This window comes from Diceros bicornis, chromosome 28, assembly GCF_020826845.1.
Source record: "Diceros bicornis minor isolate mBicDic1 chromosome 28, mDicBic1.mat.cur, whole genome shotgun sequence".
NCBI lineage: Eukaryota > Metazoa > Chordata > Mammalia > Perissodactyla > Rhinocerotidae > Diceros > Diceros bicornis.
The window spans coordinates 36,019,949-36,042,833 of NC_080767.1; the positions used below are offsets into that span (position 1 = coordinate 36,019,949).

Sequence of the window (22,885 nt, forward strand, 5' to 3'; positions counted from 1 at the left end):
TGGGGCTGCATCCCATATAAAGTCGAGTAAGATGGGCAGTTGTTAGCTCAGGGCCAGTCTTCCTCGGCAATAAAAGAGGAGGATTGGCAGCAGATGGTAGCTCAGGGCTGATCTGCCTCACACACACAAAAAAAAGAAAGACAGCTAAGTGTGGTAGAGTCATATTATAGTAATTGCATGTAACCCAAAAGAAACTAATGGTCTACCAGATACTGCTGATTTAGATGATGCTGTGGTGTAAGGAAAGAGATGTACTGTATTAACCCACAAGGAAATCAAAGATACGAGAAAAAGTGCTTTACAATATGAATATTGGCAAAGTATGCAATTGAACAAATTTTCATTGATCTCTGTCTTAGGTGCTGGTTAAGGGAGATTTTAGGATAAATAAAGCATGGTCTCCTCCTCACCTAGTTTATTATTTCCTTTCTTCTGCTTACTTTGGGTTTAATTTGTTCTTTTCTGATTTCTGAGGTCGTTGATTTGAGATCTTTCTTTTCTGTTATAGGCATACCCATCTATGTACTGCTTTGGTTGCAGTTCACAACTTTTGATATGTTGTACTTTCATACCATTTAAAATACTTTCTAATTTCTCTTTTGATTTCTTCTTTGACATGTGGATTATTTAGAATTGTGTTACTTAGTTTCCAAATATTTAGGTATTTTCCAGCTACCTTTCTGTTGTTCATTTCTAATTTAATTCCACTGCGGTCAAAAACCATATTTTGTACAAGTTGAATCCTTTTAAATTTAGTGAGATTTGTTTTATGGGCCAGAATATGTTCTGTGTGTACTTGAAAAGAATGTATATTCTACCCTTGTTGGGTGGGGTGTTTTGTAAATGTCAATTAGGTCATGTTGGTTGATAGTGTTGTTCAGGTCTTGTGTCCTTACTGATTTTCTGTCTCTTTACTCTACCAGTTGAGAGAAGGGTGTTAAGATCTCTGACTATACTTGTGGATTGATCTCGTTTTCCCTGCAGTTCTGTTGGGTTTTGTTTCATGTATTTTGAACCTCTGTGATTGGTGCAAAAATATTTAGGATTAGTATGCCCTCTTGATGAACTGACCCCTTTATCATTATGAAATGACCATGATAATATTCTTTGCTCTGAAATCTACTTTGTCTGATTAATATATACATTCCAGTTTTCTTTTGATTAATATGAACATGGTATATCTTTTTCCATCCTTTTACTTTTAACCTATTTGTATCTTTATATTTAAAGTGTTTCTTATAGGCAACACATAGCTAGATCTTGCTTTTTTATATACAATCTGACAACGTCTCCCTTTTAATTGGGGTGTTTAGACCATTTACATCTACTGTTGTTATTGATATGGTTAGGTTTAAATCTATCTTGTTATTTTATTTTATTTATTTATTTGGTGAGGAAGATTGGCCCTGAGCTAACATCCGTGCCCATCTTCCTCTATTTCGTATGTGAGATGCTGCCACAGCATGGCTTGATGAGCAGTGTGTAGGTCCGTGCCTGGGATGCAAACCTGTGAACCCTGGGCTGCCGAAGTGGAGCACGTGAACTTAACCACTATGCCACTGGGCTGGCCCCTTTATTTTATTTTCTCCTGAGGAAGATTAGCCCTGAGCTAACATCTGTGCCAGTCTTCCTCCACTTTATATGTGGGTCGCTGCCACAGTGTGGCTGACGAGTGGTGTAGGTGTGTGCCCGTGATCCAAACCCACAAACCCAGGCCGCGAAAGCGGAGCGTGCCGAACTTAACCACTATGCTGTGGGGCTGGCCCCAGTAGAGCAAATTTTTTGTGTTTTTTTTGCTGAGGGAGATTCGCCTGAGCTAACATCCACTGCCAATCTCCCTCTTTTTGTGTGTGAGCTGCCACCACAGCATGGCCACTGACAGACAAGTGGTGTAGGTCTGTGCCTGGGAACTGAACCCGGGCTGCTGGAGCAGATTGAGCCAAACAACCACTAGGCCACCGGGGCTGGCCCTTGTTATTTGTTTTTTATGTGTCCCATCTGTTCTTTGTTCCCATTTTCTCAGAGTGTCCAAGAATCCTACTCAATTCTGACACTATCTACCTGGAGATCGAATCAGATTCCACAGGTAAAGGGCTCAGTCCCACAAGACCGCCCTCCACTTCAGGCACCAGTCGCAAGCCCGGGTTGTTGCCTGTGCTTCTGACCAACTGGCTACAAACTGGAGGTTCCAATGGCCCCTCCAGCTCTGGATGCCAATCCTAAGTCCCAGTCATTACCCATACTTCGGACCAACTGGCTCTAAATCAGAGGTTCCCACAACCCCGTCCTTGGGTCTGATTAATTTGCTAGAACAGCTAACAGAACTCAAGAAAACCTATTTACTTGCTAGATTATTGATTTATTACGAGGGATATTAAAGGGTTTGAATCAGCCAGATGAAGAGACACACAGGGCGAGGTCCCAAACAAAGGAGCTTCTGTCCCTGTGGAGCTTGGTGCCCCGCACGGTGGCACGTGGAGCCATTCTGGTTCCCCAACGTGGAAGCGCTCCCAAAGGAGGGTCCAATGAGCTGTCTTTTGGGGATCCTATGGATGCTTCATTACTTAGCCATGAGTGATTAAGTCATTGGCCATTGGCAATTGATTCAACCTCAAGCCTCCATCCCCGGAAATCAGTGGGTGGGATTGAAGTTCCAATCTGATCACATGGCTGGTTCTCCTGGCAGCCAGCCTCCACCCTTGGGTGGGGTCCAAAAGTCATCTTCATTAACACAGACAAGTCACCCATTTCACCTTTATGGCCCTGAAGTGTTTTCAGGAATTGAGGACAAGAGACCAAATAGAACAAAAGATGTTCCCATTTCTCTTATCACTCAGGAAATTCCAAGGGTTTTGGGAGCTGTAAATGAAGACCAGTATATCTGAGAAATATATTTCAGTCATCTAAACGACCAAATATATATATTTCTTATAAATCACAATATCACAACTTTCTTTTCTCTCCTCCCAGCCTTTGTGCTGTGGGTCTCATATATTTTTACTTCTGTGTATGTTATAAACCTGATACCAAACCTCTTAATCTCAAATTCATGTGCCCGCTCACAATAAGCCAATCACTGAGACATCAGTACTTAGAGATGGAGAAAGGCTTATTTGTTTTTGTGTGTGTGTGTGAGGAAGACTAGCCCTGAGCTAACATCTGATGCCAATCCTCCTCCTTTTTGCTGAGGAAGATTGGCCCTGGGATAACATCCATGCCCACCTTCCTCTACTTTATATGGGACGCCGCCCCAGTATGACTTGACAAGCAGTGCGTCGGTGCGCACCCAGGATCCGAACCTGCAAACCCCGGGCCGCTGCAGCGGAGCACGAGCACTTAACCACTGCGCCACTGGGGCAGCCCTGAGAAAGGTTTATTTGAATTGGCCAAAATGAGAAGGTAGGAGCATGGGCTCTCAAATCTACCTTAACAGGAGAAGAAAGCAGGGGGTCTTATAGAGCTAAGGAGTGTGGCAGGAGGAGTTTCGGAGAAACAAAGGGGTAAGCCTTGTTTCTCTCACTCCTGATAAGCCCCCAGGGAATCTGACTTCTGGGCATCAGTGGCAACTGGGGGCTGGTTATCTGGTGATCCTTGAAGGCTTTCTCTTTTTTCTATAAACCAAGCTCATAAATCCTTGTTACCCCTCAGGTTATACAGGAAAACAGCAAAGATCACCCCTGAGCTAACATCTGTGCCAATCTTCCTCTTTTTGCTGAGGAAGACTGGCCCTGCGCTAACATCTATGCCCATCTTCCTCCACTTTATATGGGACGCCGCCACAGCATGGCTTGACAAGCGGTGCGTAGGTGTGCACCCAGGATCCGAGCCGGGGACACCAGCAGCGGAGTGCACACACTTAACTGCTATGCCATGGGGCTAGCCCAAAGGTAATCTTATTGTATATTTACAGTAACCCTCAGGTACCTGGTTTCAAACTCGCAATTTATCATTTTATTTTTGCTTTAAATAGTCACTTATCTTTTAAAGATGTTACCAAGGAATGGGCTTACTCTGCTTACAGTGATCTGAGCCAGTTAATCACAATGAGTTACGGATCGAGAAAGGAAGTTTTAATACGATTTAGCCAGCATAATCTGGAAGATGGCAGATTAATGTCTCAAAAACCCATCTTCAAAGATTACAGAATCTTGAGGCAGTTATATAGGGAAAATGGGCAGTGAGGAGGGGGTCCAGGGATGTTGGTCTCCAGGCATGACAGGCTCCAGGCATCACAGTGTTCCATTCTTCTGTCAGCTGTGATGGATACCTTGTAGGTGTGTTTCCCACCTGTGGTCAGCCTGTTCCTGGAGAGAAACTCATAGAACAAAGTTGTTAATTTATCAGGCTCTAGGGGAGTACTTATGTAAGTGGAGGCCATAAGTCAGGAGAGCATGTGAATTTTTTAGAGTACGTGCAGAGCAGCGAATAGTCACACAGAGGAGGGGCTGGGGCCATTTAGTGTAACAAGATGGCCTCACTTATGCTCACTTACAAAGAGACCTAAATAATAAGAAAAAAGTCCTTTATATTTACCCACACAGTTAGCATTTCTGGTGTTCTTCATTCCTTTGTTTAGATTCAGATCTTCCTCTGGTACCATTTTCCTTCCCCCTGAAGGATTCCTTTAACATTTCTTATAATGCAAATCTGCTGGTGATAAATTCTTTCAGCTCTTGTATGTCTGAAAAGTCTTTATTTTGCCTTCCTTTTGGAAGGTGTTTTTCTGGGTGTAGAATTCTGGGTTAGCAGTTTTTGACCAGAAATCCCCTGTCATTCTTATCTTTGTTCCTCTGTGTGTAATGGGTCTTTTTTTTCTATAGTTACTTTTAAGATTTTCCTCTTTATCGCTAGTTTTCAGAAATTTAATGTGATGTGCCTGAGTGTAGGGTTTTTTTTTTTTTTTTTTAATGTTTCTTATGCTTGGGGTTAGTTGAGCTTCTTGGATCTGTGGATTTGTAGTTTTCAATAAATTTGGGGAAAAATCTGCCATTATTTCTTTAAATATTTTTTCTGTCCCCACCTTCATGGACTCCAGTTATGTATATATTAGCCTATTAGCAGTTCTCTCACAGCTCTCTGATGCTCTGCTCATTTATTTGTTTTGTTTTTTCTCTGTGTTTCATTTTAGAAAGTTTCTATTGCTGTCTTCAAGTTCATTAATCTTTTCTTGTACATTGTCTAAACTGCTGTTAAAACCATCCAGTGTATTTTTCATTCAGACATTGTAGTTTTCATCTACAAGGTCTGTACTCTCTCTATTTAACATACTTGATCTTTCCGTTAGCTTCTTGAGCATCTGGAATACAATTATGACTTTTAATATCCTTGTATACTAGTTCTATCATATATGTCTTTTCTGAGTCTGTTTCAATTGATTGATTTCTATCCTCATTATAGGTCTTTTCCTGCTTCTTTGCATTTCTGTTAATTTTTTATTGGATCTTATCTTGTTGGTTCCTGGATATTTTTGTTTTCCTATAAATGTTCTTGAGCTTTATTCTGGGATGCAGTTAAATTATTTGGAAACAGTTTGACCTTTTCAGGGCTTGCTTTTTAAAGCTTTGTTAAGCAGGGCGAGAACAGCATTTAGTCAAAGGCTAGTTTTGCCCCACTATTGAGGCAAAACCCTCTGAGTACCCTTCCTGAACCTCCCTCTATTATGAGGTTTTCCACTCTGGCTGGTGGACACAGGAACTGGTCTTAGGGCTGTGGTGCCTCTGGATGGTTCTTTCCCCCCCTCAGGCCGTCTCCTCACACGCCTGTGCTGTGACTCTCGGGGGCCTATGCAGCTCCCTCCTCTCTGGTGCTCTGTCCTGCAAACTCTAGCTGCCCGGACTTTCCTGGACTCCAAGCTCCACGTCTTCAACATGGGGAAACTGCTGGGCTCTGCCTGAGTACCCACCCTCTGCACCGTACCCTGGAAGCTCTAGCCGGGAAGCTGGGGCAGTCGTGGGGCTCACGTCACTTGTCTAGCTCTCTCAAGAGTCACTCTCCTTTGTTGCCTGATGTCCAGTATCTTGAAAACCATCATTTCACATATTTTACCCGGATGTTTAATTGTTCTTGGCAGGAAGGTGAATTGGTCCCTGCTACTCCCATCTTGGCCGGAACCCCTGAGTTCATAACTCAGTTCTGTTGTATGTAGGAGTCCATTAAATTAAAAGCCAGTAACCCATTACATAAGAGATTTCTCTTATGTTTGTAGATGGGGGCCCAAAACATCACCATCTTCCCCATTTCACCAGACTTTCAGGGCCTAAAAGCCAGATTCATTTTCATGAAAGGATTACGTATTTACTTAGGGCTTACGGCTCTGGACTGGCTTTTCTGTAGTATTAAAACTACTTAGTTGCAGGGCCGGCCCGGTGGCGTAGTGGTTAAGTTCGCTTCGGCACCTCGGGGTTTGCAGGTTCGGATCCAGGGTGTGGACCTACACACTGCTCATCAAGCCATGCTGTGGTGGCATCCCATATACAAAATAGAGAAAGATTGCCACAGAGGTTAGCTCAGGGACAATCTTCCTCACCAAAAAAAAAAAAGAGAGAGAGAGATTTTCAAGTCATTCCATAATAGTATGTATAGAGCTGCCTTATTCTTTTTAACAACTGCACAGGGTCCATTGCATGGGTATGCCATACTTTATGAACCCACTCCCCTTTTAAAGGACTTTAAGTTGTTTCCAAACTTGTGCTATTTAAACAAGGCTGCAAGAAATATCCTTATATTTTATCACATATCGTATCACATATATATCGTAAGTATGTATCTGTGATCTCCCACGTGTGCAAATATATCTGCAGGATAAATTGCTGGAAGTGGAAGTGCCACGTCCAAGGGCTTGTGCTTTGGAAATGTCGGTGGCTGTGACTAAATTGCTCCTCAGAGAGGCTGTACTGATTTACACTTTCATGGCAGTGCATGAGGGTGTGTGTCTCCTCACACTCTCCCCAACACAGTTCATTAAACTTTTTTCATGCTTGTGTTTTTAAAATAACAGTATGAACACTGTATCAAAGAGTCACCTTTGGGGGAGAAGACAGTAGTTGGTGACTACATTTGTCTGCTAGTAAATTAAGAAATAGATGACCAAAGCTTAAGTCCCATTTGTTCATCATCGTCACTCAGTTGAGTCTGCAGACTTCATCTGTGCTTCTCCTGGGTCCTAGGGCTGGAATGATCTGTGACTTGGTCCCTGTCCCCAGGCAGCTCATCGTGTAGAGGGAGACACGAGAGGAGAAGCTATGATATGGCGTGCCTTGTGTTATGCACGGTTGGAGAGAATGGCATGATGGAACAAGGAAAAGTGTTGCTAGGTGTCTTAGGAAGTGTTTCCAGGGTCTCTTAATCATGTTAAACTTGATAGTGAATGTCAGCCCGGACACAAGACAAGTGGAGAGGAGGAAGTTGGGCTCCTGTGGACAAGCCAGCTCAGGGTGGGTTCTGTGAGACTGAAAGCTCATCTGGAGGCTGCGCCTCCCTGCAGAACTGCCGGGCTGCGTGCAGGGAATCGGCCGCCTGTGATTGGAGGGATGTTGCCGGTTGGGATAATGAACTTGGTAGTGTCGGCAGAGGTGATTGGCCGCGCCCTGCTGCAGTGAGATTGCAGCCTGGATGCTCGGGTCCTCGCTGGTGTGATGACCATTAGTTGAGCGAGGACAGCTGAATAATTGGGAGCTCGAAGTTGCTTCTGCTTTCAGGAGAGGTCTGTCGGGCTATTGCTTTTTCGTTTTTTAAAAAAGCCAAGCATTTGGTCACCGTCCACCTGCAGAAGTGAGTTTGTGTTGAAGAAGCTCCAGCCTCTGTCTCCTTATTGCCAGCAACCCGGTGGGGCTCTCTTAGCGTGAGCTACTTCTCAGGCCAGGCACGACAGCAGTGCTAGCCAATTTGAAAAAGCAAGAGACAGCCACTGCATGCAGAGTTCCAGCCTTACAACCCCCAGGCTAGTCTTCCAAGCAGCTGTGTAGCCAGCGACCCTTGGTATTGTGGTCACATCCCTCCTCCAAAGTCCCCGTCGCGACGTTCGGAGGAAGCCGTGATGTTGCAGATGCTGTGGCATTTTCTGCCTAGCTTTCTCCCCAGTGCTGGGTGCCAAGGCTCCAGAGAGGGCACCGATAAGGAAGTCAGAGGCACCCCAGCTCCTTCTCGGGGAGACCAGATGTCAAGCTTTTTGGGGAAACAGGACGGAAGGGCTGAGGCCACGGAAAAGAGACCCACCATTTTGCTGGTGGTCGGACCTGCAGAGCAGTTTCCTAAGGTAATGGCAACCTCAAGAGGAACACCTGGTTTAGGGGCTGGTCTGGGATCATTTTCCTGGAAAAAACTGGAGTGTGGGGAGGAAGAGAGGACTTATAAATCAATCATTTTGGTCTTGGGGGCCAGGGAGAAATGTTAGACAATGAAGAAGCCCAAATCTTCAGTCCACAGTCTTTCTGTGGCCACTGTAAAAAGCTTTATTACCCTATTAGGACCACTTCAATGTGGCCATTTGGGGCGGAAAGGTTGATGCAATAGAAGGTTTACCCTAGGATTTGTCAATTTGGCCCCAGAAAGCCATTTGAAAGGAGGGGACAAACGATTACAGTGTGTCTTATGTCTTAGTGTATCTGAACAATGCAGGGAGGACCAAGCTAAGTGGGCAACAGAGTGACCTTCCAGAGTTGAACCCAACTGCCTGGAGCTGGGACGGCCAGCCTGTCCGGCAGCCCGAAGGTCAGGCCCCTTGCCCAGCTGCAGAGGACCCGCCTTGCCTTTGGGTCTGGGGGGAAGGGGGGGTGGTGAGAGGAGAGGCTGGAGCCCCTCTCAGGTCTGTGGGTCTGCTGAGTGCCAGGGCCTTCTGTCCATGTAATACCCCCATTTCGTAGATGAGGAAACTGAGTTACAGGAAGGCTAAGTGATTTGCCCAGCATTAAATCGTTGAGGGGTAGAGCTGAGGTGTCACCCCTAATCTGTCTGGAACTTTGCCCTGATTGCCTCGCTTTCCATTAAGAAGGCAGCTCTTAACAGGACCAGCTGAGTTCTCGGGATTAGAACAGAAAGCGATTTCTGCTGCCTGCGTAGGAGTGACCTTGTTCACCTTCTGAGCTTCGGTTATTTTGAATCTTCTTTCTCAGGAGAAAAATCAACTGGAGAAGGGAAGGAGATTCTGCCCTGTGTCTGGCACATTATAGAGTCCCAAAAAATGTTCGCTGAATTGAATTGCTACAGTTAAGAAATAAATGTTCATTATTCGTTTGCTAAATGGGGGGGACTTCTGATGCAACAACTTTTGCAGTCTTGTAAGTTGAAACGTTGAGGAGTTGAGAATCCTTAGTCTGTGCTGGGCTCCTCCCCGTCGGCAGGGGTCTCAGAGTCTGTATTATGCCTGAGATATGCCTCAAGGGGGTTCACTTTCTACTTTTAGATCATTTTACACGAGCTCAGAACTGGTGGTTGTGCTATCTTTTGTGAGGAACTTTTATCTACAGACCTGCTTGCCTTATAGCCAAGGGATTAAGGGATTGGCTGGCTCCCTTTTAAATTCACCTACTTTTTGACTTTAATAATTAACTGCTCCATTTCCCAGACTCACAGCGACACCTCTCACCAGCCCTCCTCCCAGGATGGCCACGCAGCAGTTCCAAACGGCTTAGTTCTTGGCCTGCAGAATCAGGAGCGGTGGGGGCTGATCCTGAGACCCACCCTTCCAGGGGCACTTTTCCGCAAAAGAGAGACAGATCAGCTGGCTCGGGGAGAGGGGAGCCCCCAGAGGGAGCTAGATCAGCCGATTTGGTTTGAAACAAGAAAGAAAGCACATCTGGGCAGTGTGGACTCTTCAGAAGCAGATAAACTGAGAATTGAGATCGTTAGTGTCCTTTTCCAGGGCAGCTACTTTGAAGGTAGGGTTTGGGGTTTGTGATCACTGGCCGATGGGGCCTGGCCTCTCCAGTTCTCTCAGGAAGAAGCTTCCAAAACGTTCTGGAAACCTAGAGAAGTTCACTTTGGTTCTCAGGCTTCTTGGTTTCCAATCAGCACGACTTTATTTTCTCTCACTTCCCCTGTTTAAATATGTCTGCTGGTGAGTCGGGTTCCTACAGCCTTTTATTCTAGAAACTGCTCCAGTTTTTCCCTTTATCTTTGTCTCAGAGTTGACCCGCAGTTGGAGAAGAAAGCCATTCCTCTGGAGTGGGAGGTGCCCTCAGCGGCATTCAAGCCTCAAATCCTGAGAGGCTGTCTCAGAAGCTCAGCGAATTTTGCTCATTGTGTGTCTAATTGCCAAGTGTAGGCAGGTTTCACTGGAAACCGGCTACACTGGGCTGTCATGGCAACCTGATCATCAAATGACACTGTGGCGACGGCAGCAAATGAGGTTCAAGAGCCTTACGGGTGGGTGGGGCTAGAACAGCCGGATGCTGGCGGGGCTCCTTCGCATATCAATCTTTTTGGCTTGATCTGAGTCACTGCAGAGGTGGGGGGAAATACTTTATGACCTAATGCTCTACTCCCAAAGGCACTGTACCTGCCCTGTTCTTACTCATGGTATTCCAGCACTTACAGGAGGCATCTGCTTTTTTGGCATGAAACAGAGCATAGAACAAGGAAAACTTGGAATGGCATTGGCAGACTTGAGGGTGAGAAGAACTTTACAGGTGAAATGAACTCTGAAACCACTGAATTCCTCAGAATCTAGAGTAGTAGTTGTTACAGGAATGGACATCAGAAGAGAGGAAACAAAAGTAGATCTGGGTCACAAAAGGAGAATAAGTAAAGAGAGCAGAGAAGAACCGGAGATAGGAGGAGGGGAGAGAGAGCATGTGACGCTGTGATCTTGAAGAACTGGGCGCTGGTGCCAAACACTATCAATGGACTCCAGCCCTGCTTTAGTCTGCTTCCTTATTTGTATTTCTCATCTGTGGGTTCAGAAGCTGTAACAGATCGTGGTTTTTGTTGTTTTTTTTAGCTAAGGCTAAGCCTAAACTTGCTCAGGCTGCACCTTTCCAGTACACCTGCCACCATCCAATATGAGGTATTGCTCACTGTAATTCTCAGTGTCAGGGCATAGGCATTCTTTGGAAACTGAGTTCTAAAATCTCTTTTTGGCAGTGTGGAGTCTGGGTGTTATTTTAAGTGGTTTGTAACAAGATCGGGGCCCTGAGTGAGGCTCAGCCCCGCCGCCACCAGGCTCTGGGGCCTGGGCACACCAGGTAACCTCTCCTGGCCTGTTTGACCATCTCGGAGATGAAGGGACCAGCCCAGAGCCCCGCTGGGCCCCGCTGCGGTAATTCCAGGGAGAGAGTATTTACATTGGGCACTGGGTGCCTCGAGATTGGCTCAGCTGGGAAGAATTCCCGGTTTTTGTGTGAAAATGCAGTTCTGCGTGACCGTGAAACCAGGAGGACAGTGGTTTAAATAAATAAGCAAACGTCAATTTAAGTTTGTCCAACGAAGACATTCTGTTGGACTCCGTCACAGTTGCAAAATAAAAATAAGTTAGAACCCTTTTTAAAATTAACGTTGGAATAGAATTAACATTGTTTTAAAATAACATTGTACCAAGCACATGCAGACCTTTTCAGAGAACATTTCCTGACCCCATGGTAACCTTGATCTGGAGAGTAGTGAGATTTGTTATAATCGAGGAGATTCCATTCTATCCTCGAATACAGTTGCTGTTATTGGATAATGCTTTAATAATCGTTCCTTAAAATACAGAATATAGGGGGGCAGGCCCGGTGGCGCAAGCGGTTAAGTCTGCGTGCTCCCCTGCGGCAGCCCGGGGTTCGCCAATTCAGATCCTGGGTGCGCACTGACACACTGCTTGTCAAACCATGCTGTGGCGGCGTCCCATATAAAGTAGAGGAAGATGGGCATGGATGTTAGCCCAGGGCCAGTCTTCCTCAGCAAAAAGAGGAGGCTTGGCATTGGATGTTAGCTTAGGGCTGGTCCTCCTCACAAAAAAAAGTACAGAATATAGGTTTCACTTTTATTTGGTCTTGTTTTCATATCTCTTCTCAGATTTGTTTTGTAAATACATCATAAAACTCAATAGTACAAAAAGAAAAAATTTCAATGGTGTAGTTATATTTACCAAAATTATTTGAAAAATGTAGTTTATTAGGAAATGAACATCTCTAGTCGAACAACTTATTTATTCAGTCAAGATATTTGCCATTTGGTATTGGACTGACTACAGTCGTCACTGAAATGAGATACTTCAACAGGTCTGTGTAGCTTATTTTCATTTCAGAAGCAAACGTGAACAATTTAACAAAGGAAGATCAGCATTTTAAAATTCAGCTCTTTATATATGTGAACCTCCTTTAAAATAGAAATAACAAAGGGCCGACCCGGTAGCGCAAGCAGTTAAGTGCTCACGCTCTGCTGCGGCGGCCCGGGGTTCGCCGGTTCGGATCCCGGGCGCGAACCGACGCATGGCTTGGCAAGCCATACTGTGGCGGCGTCCCATATAAAGTGGAGGAAGATGGGCACGGATGTTAGCCCAGGGCCAGTCTTCCTCAGCAAAAAAAAAAGAGGAGGATTGACAGATGTTAGTACAGGGCTGATCTCCTCACAAAAAAAAAAAAAAGAAAAAAAAAATAGAAATAACAATACATTATCTTGTTGAGGTGGGTAAATGCCCTGAAGACTGTTTGCAGACACTCAGAGAAACAAACCTGAGGTCTTCATCAGGAGGGGTCCTGTTTGCTTCTTGGGGTCTCAGAGGCCTGCCAAGCCGGATCCATGCATTCAGAAACTGCTTGTATCAGGCACCTTCCATGATCAAGGCATCAGCTCCTTCCCGGCAAGGAGGTACAAAGGTTCAAAACAACAGCCTCCTGCTTTCAAGGACCCCAACAGTAGAGATAAGATATGTGTAAAAATAGCCCCAAAGTGGAACATTCTGGATTGGGCAGTTTAAGAGACAGCTGACTATCATGGGTTTAGGTGGAGGCTGAGCAGGAATCTGCCTGGATAATCCTGAGCTGCCTCTGGACACCTCATTGGATCCACCCTAGTGAAGCCAAGACCCGTTTTTACAGACTCAGATCAGATCTCTTTGAGAAGGGCCAAAATGTCATATAAGTTATTAAAATCTCTTTCATAGTGTTGTACATAACCATTAGCGTCTTACTTTAAAATCCTTTTTTCGGGGCCAGCCGGGTGGCGCAGCGGTTAAGTGCATGCTCTCTGCTTTGGTGGCCTGGGGTTCGCCAATTTGGATCCCTGGCGCGCACCGACACGTCACATGTCAGGCCGTGCTGTGGTGGCGTCCCATATAAAGTAGAGGAAGATGGGCACGGATGTTAGCCCAGGGCCAATCTTCCCCAGCAAAAAGAGGAGGATTGGCAGATGTTAGCTCAGGGCCGATCTTCCTCACAAAAAAATAAATAAAGTTTTGAAAAAAAAATAATAAAATCCTTTTTTCAAGTTTTTAACAAAAGCTTTTTAGTGAATTAAGAAATTGCTTTTATTTTTGTGGCTCCCCAAATGATAACCATCCATTTTTATCCGTGCTGGTGGTGAGATTTTGTCTATTTTAGGAAGTGGCGCACTGTAGAAGGAACAGGCGAGGCCGAATCCTTTTTCAGCTCTGTGACGTGGTCTCTTCCTCCGCAGCACGAATCTCTGACACTTTCCGTGGGGAAGGAATGAGGTGGAGATTGCAGGCTGGCTGGAGAGGGTCACCCTTAAACCAAGATCAGATCTGGACTTTGCAGCACCTGAGATTTCTCTCATCCTCACCTAAAAGGGACCTTCTAGAACAGTGTTGCCCAGTAGAGCTTTCTGTGGTGATGGAAATGCTCAGTGACAACGGGTGGCTATCAGGCACTTGAAGTGTGGCCATCTGGCTAAGGAACTGAATTTTTAATTTCATTTAATTTTAATTAATTTAAAATTTTAAAACTTCCATATTAAACAGTACAGTTCTCAGCCAAAAAGCTACAATTATACTGAACTTAAGTGTTCTGAGTGAGTGTGGGCTCTGAAGACCACGTCTGTGGGTATAAGTGAGGCCCTGGCTGACCCCCAATTGGCGCTGCAGGGGAGTCCCCCAGCACGACGACCTTTAGCCTCGAGTGTCCTCTTCCTGCCCCCAACACGTCAGCTCCTCAGTGCTGTGGGACCCCCAGGGGAAGGCTGCAGGGTCTTGGGTTGGTTCTGAGGTGCTCACATTGCACCTCAGGAGTGTCCTGGAAAAGGTCCCTGGAGCCAACCAGAACTGTGCCTGGAAGGCCGTGTGGCCAGGGCTCAGCCAGCTCGGCGGGCCACTCTCCTGTGGATGAATGAGCCCACAGTGGGGCCACTTTCCAGGATGGCCGGGGACCGGCTCTCATCCACCCCGGCCGACTTCCACCCTCTCAGCTAAACTGGGCCTGTTTTCAGGGAGCATTGATTCCATCTCTACGTCCACTTACTTTCTGTTGGGAATGATTTACGAAGGAGACAAAACGATTGTATCGTGTGACGCATTTGGGGACCTTGTGGGAAAACAGGCTGAAGGCTGTTTGCTCACTTGGAGGGGTTGGCAGTGGAGGGAGAGGATTTGTTTGGGCCCCATGCCAAGGCCAGGCAGAGTGCTCTGCTGTCTCCAAAGAGTTGACTCTGGGGAGCAGGTGACTTCAGGCCTAATTTTCACTCCTCTCCTCTAGAGAGATCCGCCGCCTCCAGGGCCCTGCGCTCATTGGCTGCTGGGGGACTCAGGGTGGGCGGACTTTCTCAATTAAGTAAGAGGGCAGGGCTTCGGGAGCCAATGACAGCCGCGCCCCAGCAGGGCTTGTGCAAGTTTGCCGGGCCAGGCAGCATTCCCATCCTCGCCGCCGGAACTTGCTGAGCGCCTGGCTCCCCGTCACCATGCTCTGCCTGTGCCTGTATGTGCCGCTCATCGGGGAGGCCCAGACCGAGTTCCAGTACTTTGAGTCCAAGGGGCTTCCCGCCGAGCTGAAGTCCATCTTCAAACTCAGTGTCTTGATCCCCTCGCAGGAGTTCTCCACCTACCGCCAGTGGAAGCAGGTCTGTGCGGGGCCGCACCAGGCTGTGAAGGGCAGGGCACGCTGCAGCGGTGTGGCTGAGTGAATGGATGAGTGGTGGCAGAGGGTATGCGTGCATGGAATGTCCCCACCGTGCCACCCACCGAGGGGAAAGAATGTCTGAAATGTGCGAGTGCTTTCCCCATTGTCATGTGGCTACAGCCCATGAAAGGGTGACGTCACGGGAATGCTTGGCTTTCATGTGACTCCCAAGGAAGGCTAGAATTATAGGGAAGGCACTTGTGGGAGATGGAAAGGAATTCTCTTGCGGGGGGGATTCCTCAGAAGTACAGGGCCGGGAAAGGAGGACAGTCCAGCTGCTGTGAGGCTGTTTCTCTGAGCTGGGGGCCAGAGGCCAGGAGGGCACGGGAAGGGAGATGCAGAGAGGCCCCATGCTCGGGGCCCAGGAGTGGGACCCTTAGCTGCAGAGGCTGGTGCAGAGGCTGGAGCTGGCAGCGCTGTGCCCTGGGTGAAACAAGCCAACATGCAGAGGTGGGGGGAGCCTTCCCCGACATCCCTTTGGAGCAGGGAGGCAGCAGAAACTGTTCCGGTTTTAAAGATGAGGAAACAGCTCCAGAGTCTGGGAGGGCCGCTTGCCTCCTAAAGGGGCCTCCCAACTTCTCTGTTAATCAGATCCCATGCTGTCCCCCAGCGCCCATGGTGTCAGTGGTGGTCAGATGGTGATTTGCATAGCCTGTGAAGGAGACGAAGTGGGCCTGCTCATTCTGAGGTAGAAGCAAGGACTTGGAGAATATTTTGAAATCAGCCTCAATGAGCCCATCCTTGGGTGTCTGTAACACAGGGCACCCACCCCACTAAGGCACATGGACTGTGTTGGTGGCAGAGCAGCCCAGATATCAAAGAGCTTCATGCCTAACGTTTGCCTCCACCCTAAATGGCATGTAGATTCTATTTCCGCTCCTGCCATAAATCAGTGATAACCCTATACGTAATGTGCATCATTCTTTGCTGAGAGCACAAATGTCTGCAGGAAGTTAACATAACTCCAGACAGCAGATAAAATACGGACCAGCACCTGTCTCATGTTCCAGCCACACACCCCACATTGTTCTTTGGATCATGTTGAGTGACACAGTATCTGCCCAGGCCTCCTCCTACCACCCTTAGTGGCTGAGCAATCACAAAGAGCCATCAGGAGGTTCAGAGTGACCATGATTGTAATCGTTGGAGAGTGCCAGCTGGCCAACGGTCCGTCCATTTCCAAACCCACTGGCTCAGAAGACTTTGAAACCCATATTGGTGTGTGGATAGTGAATGTATTTCTTACTGAGAGAATTGGGCAACACAGGAAGACTATAATCATTTTCCTTAGGAAATTCTCGGTCCTAGTTTTGGGGTGTTGCTGGGTTGGAATGACTCATGTGTGTCCCTTACCTTCTTGAGATTATCCTTTCGGGTGGCAGCAGGATCTCTAGGGAGGTGGCTCTGGAGTCCAAGGCCTAGCTTGAATCCTGCCTACCACTTCCCTAGCTGTGTGACCTTAGGTAAATTACTTAACCTCTCTGAGCTTCTGTTTCCTTCTCTGTAAAACTGGTGGGAGTGATGGTACCTACCCTCTAGAGCTGTTTGAGAAGATTCACCAGGTCATTAGAGGTAAAGGCTTTAGCAGGACCTGCGGCACAAGCCAAGTACTTGCCCTTTTGTGGAAAATTTCCAGTTGCTGAGCATCCAAAACTGACTGCAGCTACTGAATGAAGCTCACCTCTAAGGGCAGGCGTGGTTTTGGAACCTCACTGCCAAGGAGCAACATGGCTTCAAGTCGTCTGGGGTCACTAAACTGTTACTAAGTAGAGCTGTCCTGCTTGTCAGTGCGTGGTTGCAGGAGCTGAGGCTGGTTTTATCATCCTGCTCCCCGGAGAGCCGAGACTGGCAGTGCCGTCGAGCCCGCGTCCTGTAGTTCCCGTGGCTCTTGCTGCTCCTCCAGCCTCCAGAGTTCTCTCTGGCAGTGTTTTGGCCAAGTAGGCATTGACAGAGGCCAGCTCTGCCCTATACCTTCACCCTGGCCACCCAGTTGTTCTTGGGCCAGCGCCGCTTTTAGGGATAACAAGAGCAGGCTGCAGAGTTCCCGGTGGAATCTGGAGCTCCAAGGCCGTCCCCGCATTTGAGCAGAGGGCGTGTGAGGCTGAGGCCCGGCGCCGGGGCCAGCGCGCAGGGGAGCCAGGCGGCTGACCCTGGCGCTATAACAAGCTGGCTTCAGAACGCTTGAGATGAGAAAGCGCCAGGCCCCGCACTGTTGGCCTCCGTCTGACGGGCTTCTCCTGGGGGATCCTTTGTCCTCTGCTGTGAGGGAAGCACAGTGGGCTCCTACTTGGGCTCCGGCCTGCCCTTGTGGGGGATCCAAGCGGTGCTTTGGGAGTAGAGCAGGGGAAGCATCTCGGGTCGTTGGGGCCACCTCGGCTCACGGGTTAGCACAGTTGTTTCCTGGGGACAAGGAGAAGCTGATGCCTGACCTACAGGACAAACCTTACTTGTTTTTTACAGAAAATCGTACAAGCTGGCGATAAAGACCTCGATGGGCAGCTAGACTTTGAAGAGTTTGTCCATTATCTCCAAGATCACGAGAAGAAACTGAGGCTGGTGTTCAAGAGTTTGGACAAAAAGAATGATGGTGAGTGTCGCCTCCGGAGCCAAGGCTGACGGGGTCTCAGTCCTCTCCAGGGGTCTGGCTCCTGGCTCACAGCCGTCGTCGTTGCAGGACGAATCGACGCTCAAGAGATCATGCAGTCGCTGCGGGACCTGGGAGTCAAGATATCTGAACAGCAGGCAGAAAAAATTCTCAAAAGGTGAGTGCTTAGCCAGCTTCTGTATTTGGTTTAATGAACATGTGACGAAAGAAAAGTTCTTGGAGCAATTCTGCGGCGTCATTCACTGTATTGACCCCGTTTCTCCGAACTTTGGCCTCTGGTGGTTTGAAGGGATGAATAAGTAACTCCTCCCCGAGACCAGCCGCTGCCCGGGTTCCAGGTCAGCTCTCATCTGAAGAATCACTCGGAAGTGTGCCCACTCCCGGTGACCCTTGAAGAGAATCATTAGCTGGGGGGTTTCCAGTAGGTGAAAGAGGAACGAGGGGCACCCTTCTCTGCCTGGTCGTAAAGTGGGAGGGCTCAAAGGGCGTAGCTCCACCCCGAGGATGGTAACTTGCTCTTAACCACGAGAGACAGCCCGTGGGCCAGCTGTGGTCCTGGGGGTAGCGTAGTTGTTGCTGTGCTGGGAAATTGCACAGGAGAGCCCTGGGAGCAGCTTCCACTCCTGGCTTAGCCTTTCCGAATCCCTGGGGCCTGAAGCCGGCTGGTCAGGGCCAGCGGCTCTTATACTGCTGCCCGGGCGCTGTGGCGCGCGCATCCTCGTGCTGTGCTGCGCTGTGCTGTGCTGTGCGCTCACCTCACTAACATCCGCTCAGAGCACTTATTGGTGTTGTTTCTCCTCTCTCCTCTGCGTCCTCCTTTGTCTGTCTGTCAGAATACGAACGGGCCACTTCTGGGGCCCTGTCACCTAGTAAGTATCCGTGTCACCCCGGTGACTGCATCCCTCCCTCCTTGACCTCTGTGCCTGATTAGAATGGGGTTCTTGTGGGCCATTATATCCCTTTTTTTGTGCAAAGTGGGGTGTGGAGCCACCTTGCCCTCTCTCCTCGGGCAGACGCACCTTCTGTGGTTTCCTTCATGGCCACGCACCTGCCCTTGGCTCTCCTGGAGGTGGGAAGTGTGGCTGACAGATGGGGCCTGTTTACACGTGGGTGACGGTGCATGTGTCTTGCAGCATGGATAAAAACGGCACGATGACCATTGACTGGAATGAGTGGAGAGACTATCACCTTCTGCATCCTGTGGAGAATATCCCCGAGATCATCCTGTACTGGAAGCATTCCACGGTGAGTCCCACACTCCCGGGGCCTGAAGGCAGTTTCACCCTGTCCGTTCACGGGTACCCTTTACCCAGCATCAGTCCCCATCCCGGGGTGGGGGTGGGGGTTCCCGGCGGGCCTCCTCTTCAACAGTGAGACTGTCCACTCCTCTGCCAACCCCACAGAGCCCTCCACATGCTCCCTGCATTTCCCACACGCCGGCCAACCTGAAGGGCCTGGCCATTCCCCAAACACAAGGTGGCCCTGCCAGAAATGATGCCCTCCTGTCCCCAGGTGCAGCCTGTTCCAGGTCCACCTCAAACACCCTCCTCCTGATCCTGCTTGTTCTCCCAAGGCCAGCGGGAGCCTTCGTCCTGGGAGCGGGGCAGCAGCCACTCTCTAGAGAGCAGATGGTGGAGCTGTTAGGATTCCCCCACCACCCATTTTCTGGGTCGTTTCTCTTGGCACACATCCTGCTTTTTCACCCCTGTCAGAGCTGTCATTCAGAAATACAGAGCTGCGCCCTCACTGGTCGTGGCCACATTGGCCGCCGCCTACGAGCCCCCTTCATGTGGGGTGTGGCCCTCTCTGCTGGTCCTTGCTGAGTTCCCCCTCGGTTTGCAGTACTATCCACCCCAGACTTTCAGCTGAGGGAGGGAGGCCAGGGCTGTCCCCCTCATCTGTCTCCTGCAGTGCCCAGGCCAGGGCCTCACCCTCAGGGTACACCTGGTGTTTTTGCTGGGTGAAACTAAGTGGACCGCTTCAGGGGTAGGAGCAAGGTGACCCGTGGGTCTGGCCTGCAGCCCCGGGTCGGAGCAGAGCTAGCTCTGTCTGAGCAGTCAGGATGCTGCCCAGGAGAGAGGGTATAGGCATCGCAATCTCTTATATTTGCCAAGGCCTTGCATGATGTTCTGCCAGCCTGATCTGGTTACACATCAGATTTTAGAAGAATTTTTACCCCTGACTTGACCCTTTCAGTACAGCCAGCCTGGTGATCTTCAGCTGAGATGCCTCCGTAAGCTGTTGCAGGAGCTCCCTGGCAGGCACGGGAAGGGCTTCCTGGATGGTTTCTTCCGGCTGTGCTCTCCGATCCTGTATCTGGGCCTCGCCAAGGCCACCCACAGGATCAGAGCTTTGCCACCTTCACATAGGGAAGGGGAGGGGGTGCATCACTTCCCCACCCAGAGTCCTTGGCATTCTCCCGATCTGTGTGGTCCCCCGGGGTGTGGGCCGTTCTAGGTGGTGGAAGGCTGTGGCCCCGGCTGTCTGCCGGCAGCTTCACCGTGTTGTCAGGGCCTGCTTGTTTTATCTCTGCTGATCTTCCTCACAGATCTTTGATGTGGGCGAGAATCTGACGGTCCCCGATGAGTTCACCGTGGAGGAGAGGCAGACGGGGATGTGGTGGAGACACCTCGTGGCCGGAGGCGGGGCGGGGGCTGTCTCCAGAACATGCACGGCCCCTCTGGACAGACTCAAGGTGCTCATGCAGGTAGGCAGGAAAATGGGCCCGGTGCCACCTGGTGTCCACCCTGGGGTTCCTTGGAGGGTTGCTTTCCCCTCCTTGTCTGGGGCCTGCTTTGGGCCCATACTTTCCTAGTCTAATAAATGAGACTGAAATTATTGCACAGATAAGGGTAACATTAGATCCAGGCCTAAGTGACCTTTTGCACACAGCTGATCTAATTTTATCCAAGGCCCTTACACCAAGGGTCACATTCCTGGGCCGTAATGTGGACAGGTGAAGCCAGTGAGAAGTGGGGTGTGGCAGGAGCCTGTTCCCTTAGGAGCATCTTGTGTAGGGTGTCACACGGGGCAGTGTGAGCGGATCCTCATGGGGCCCCAGCACCATTACCTTGGCCAGGTGCCCGACTCCACATCTAGAGGACAGAGGTAAGCTAGACTGATGTCAGGGGCAGGGTTGTGAAATCAGCCTGCACGAGGACACACCACTGGACTTCAGTGTCGTCCGAACAGTGGCCAGTCACCCCCTTGTCCCCTTGCTTGTGTTCTGGCGTTTTTTGTGCCAGAGCCCTGCTCAGAAAGAAGTCATCCTTTCCCTTCCCCTTTACCCTCCTGGGCCTGCCTTGGTTTGAAGCTGTTGGTGGATAAGTGTGAGCCCCCTTCTTGTGCTGAAACAGGGGAGTGAGTGCTTCAGGGTGAAGAGCTCTCAGCGTGGAATCTGACCCAGGTCCCTCCCTTACGGTCCTGTGACCTGGGGCAAGTCACTTCACCCCCAGGACTTCATTCCTCTGAACCTAGGGGACTTGAACACATTGCCCCATCAGTTTGTTTTTCTTAACTCAATTCCCAGGAATGCTGTAGAGGTTAAAAGCAGTCTTTAGGTGAAATGACACACCTGGGATGTGATTCAAAGTATTCCAGCAGAGGTGGGGGCAGCACGGGGACTCATGGTTTGATGATTGTTGGAGCTGATTGTGCGTTCACAGAAGCTCATTTTATAATTCTCTATACTTTTGTACCCGTTTGAAATTTTTCTGTAATAAAAAGCTCTAATTTTTTATTTTAAAAAATAATCCTTGTGGAGGTGTTCAGCACGATGTTGGCACACAGTAGGTGCACAGAGAAATCGAGTTGGACCTAGAGTAGCCATGTTTGAGTCTCAGGGCTGAGTTGAGTTTTCTCTGACCCTTGTCCTTCCCTCCTCAGGTCCATGCCTCCCGCAGCAACAACATGTGCATCGTGGGTGGGTTCACCCAGATGATTCGAGAGGGAGGGGCCAAATCCCTCTGGCGGGGCAACGGCATCAACGTCCTCAAAATTGCCCCCGAGTCGGCCATCAAATTCATGGCCTATGAGCAGGTGAGGACCCGGCTCCCCAGGGAGAGTCGCCAATTGGCAGCTGCTAACTGAGCTCCCCCTGGAAAGAGGTCCCTGCCCTGCTGATGCCCCGGAACCTGGAGCCAGTCATTGTACCCAAGGGAGAGCAGGGCGAGGCGGGAGGTGGGAGGCCTGGGTCAGACTCCAGCTCCACTGCCGGTTCCACTGTGGGCTGGTTCTTTCCATTTTTGGGCAGCGTCAGATGTGCCGGGACCACTAGGTCTCGGCTCACCCTGATTGGCTCCATGAGGGTGGGGGGCAGGAGCGGGCACACTGGTTTCCGGGGTCTATCAGTTCGTTTGCTCTCTGTTCTAGATCAAACGTCTTATTGGGAGTGACCAGGAGACTCTGAGGATTCACGAGAGACTTGTGGCAGGGTCCCTGGCGGGGGCCATCGCCCAGAGCAGCATCTACCCCATGGAGGTGAGGGCCACATTGGTCCTGGGGCGGGCAGTGTGCACACGTGTGAGGGTGGGGGGTGGGCTGTGCTCATGCTTCCCTCGTTCCTGTTGGGTTCTGCAGGTTCTGAAGACCCGGATGGCCCTACGCAAGACAGGCCAGTACTCGGGCATGCTGGACTGTGCCAGGAAGATCCTAGCCAGAGAGGGGGTGGCCGCCTTCTACAAAGGCTATGTTCCCAACATGCTGGGCATCATCCCCTACGCCGGGATAGACCTGGCCGTCTACGAGGTGAGGTCTTAGGGGGCTCAGGCCCCTTGAACAGCAAGAGAGGTTCAGAGAAAACCCCTGCTGGCCACGCCCGTGCATGTCATCTCCCTGCCTGACAGACCATTGGGCATGATTGGGACAAGGAACAGACCAAAGTGTCTCCTTCCAGGCTCATCTGTTTATTGCGAGGATCTCCTGTCACACTGCCTGCCCCTGGCAGCCCACAGATTCTGCACCCCCAGGGGCTCGGCAGGCAGATCACTGGAGTCCAATGCCATGGGGGATCCCTGAGCCCCCAGCAGACTGGAGACCACAGAAGTCAGGCTCTTTGTTGGGAGAAGGAGGTGCCACCCCTGCCTCATCCTGTCCTATCCAGGAATCCCCGGTGACAGCAGAAAGAAAGGGCAGGCAGGCCACGAGCTCAGCAAGCCCCAGGTCAGCCCAGGCCCAGCGAGTCAGGTTACAGTGGCCTTGCGGATCCCATGTGATGATGAGGAAAGGCCTCCTG

The 22,885-nt window shown here is 49.5% G+C and overlaps 1 protein-coding gene across 7 annotated transcripts in view; it reads left to right on the plus strand.

The window, feature by feature from the left end:
- Nucleotides 1-22,885, plus strand: part of SLC25A25 (solute carrier family 25 member 25) — a 34,820-nt gene that overhangs the window by 9,433 nt on the left and 2,502 nt on the right. For 2 of the 7 annotated variants that reach the window (XM_058524141.1, XM_058524148.1), the window contains exons 2-9: nucleotides 17,508-17,634; nucleotides 17,722-17,809; nucleotides 18,486-18,521; nucleotides 18,786-18,897; nucleotides 20,201-20,359; nucleotides 21,538-21,690; nucleotides 22,024-22,131; nucleotides 22,231-22,398. In XM_058524141.1, the coding sequence (XP_058380124.1) occupies nucleotides 17,508-17,634; nucleotides 17,722-17,809; nucleotides 18,486-18,521; nucleotides 18,786-18,897; nucleotides 20,201-20,359; nucleotides 21,538-21,690; nucleotides 22,024-22,131; nucleotides 22,231-22,398 (951 nt within the window). Of the gene's footprint in view, nucleotides 1-7,670; nucleotides 8,255-14,776; nucleotides 14,989-17,507; nucleotides 17,635-17,721; nucleotides 17,810-18,485; nucleotides 18,522-18,785; nucleotides 18,898-20,200; nucleotides 20,360-21,537; nucleotides 21,691-22,023; nucleotides 22,132-22,230; nucleotides 22,399-22,885 lie in introns of those variants that run through there. The other 5 variants (XM_058524143.1, XM_058524145.1, XM_058524144.1 and 2 more) reach the window with 5 other exon arrangements.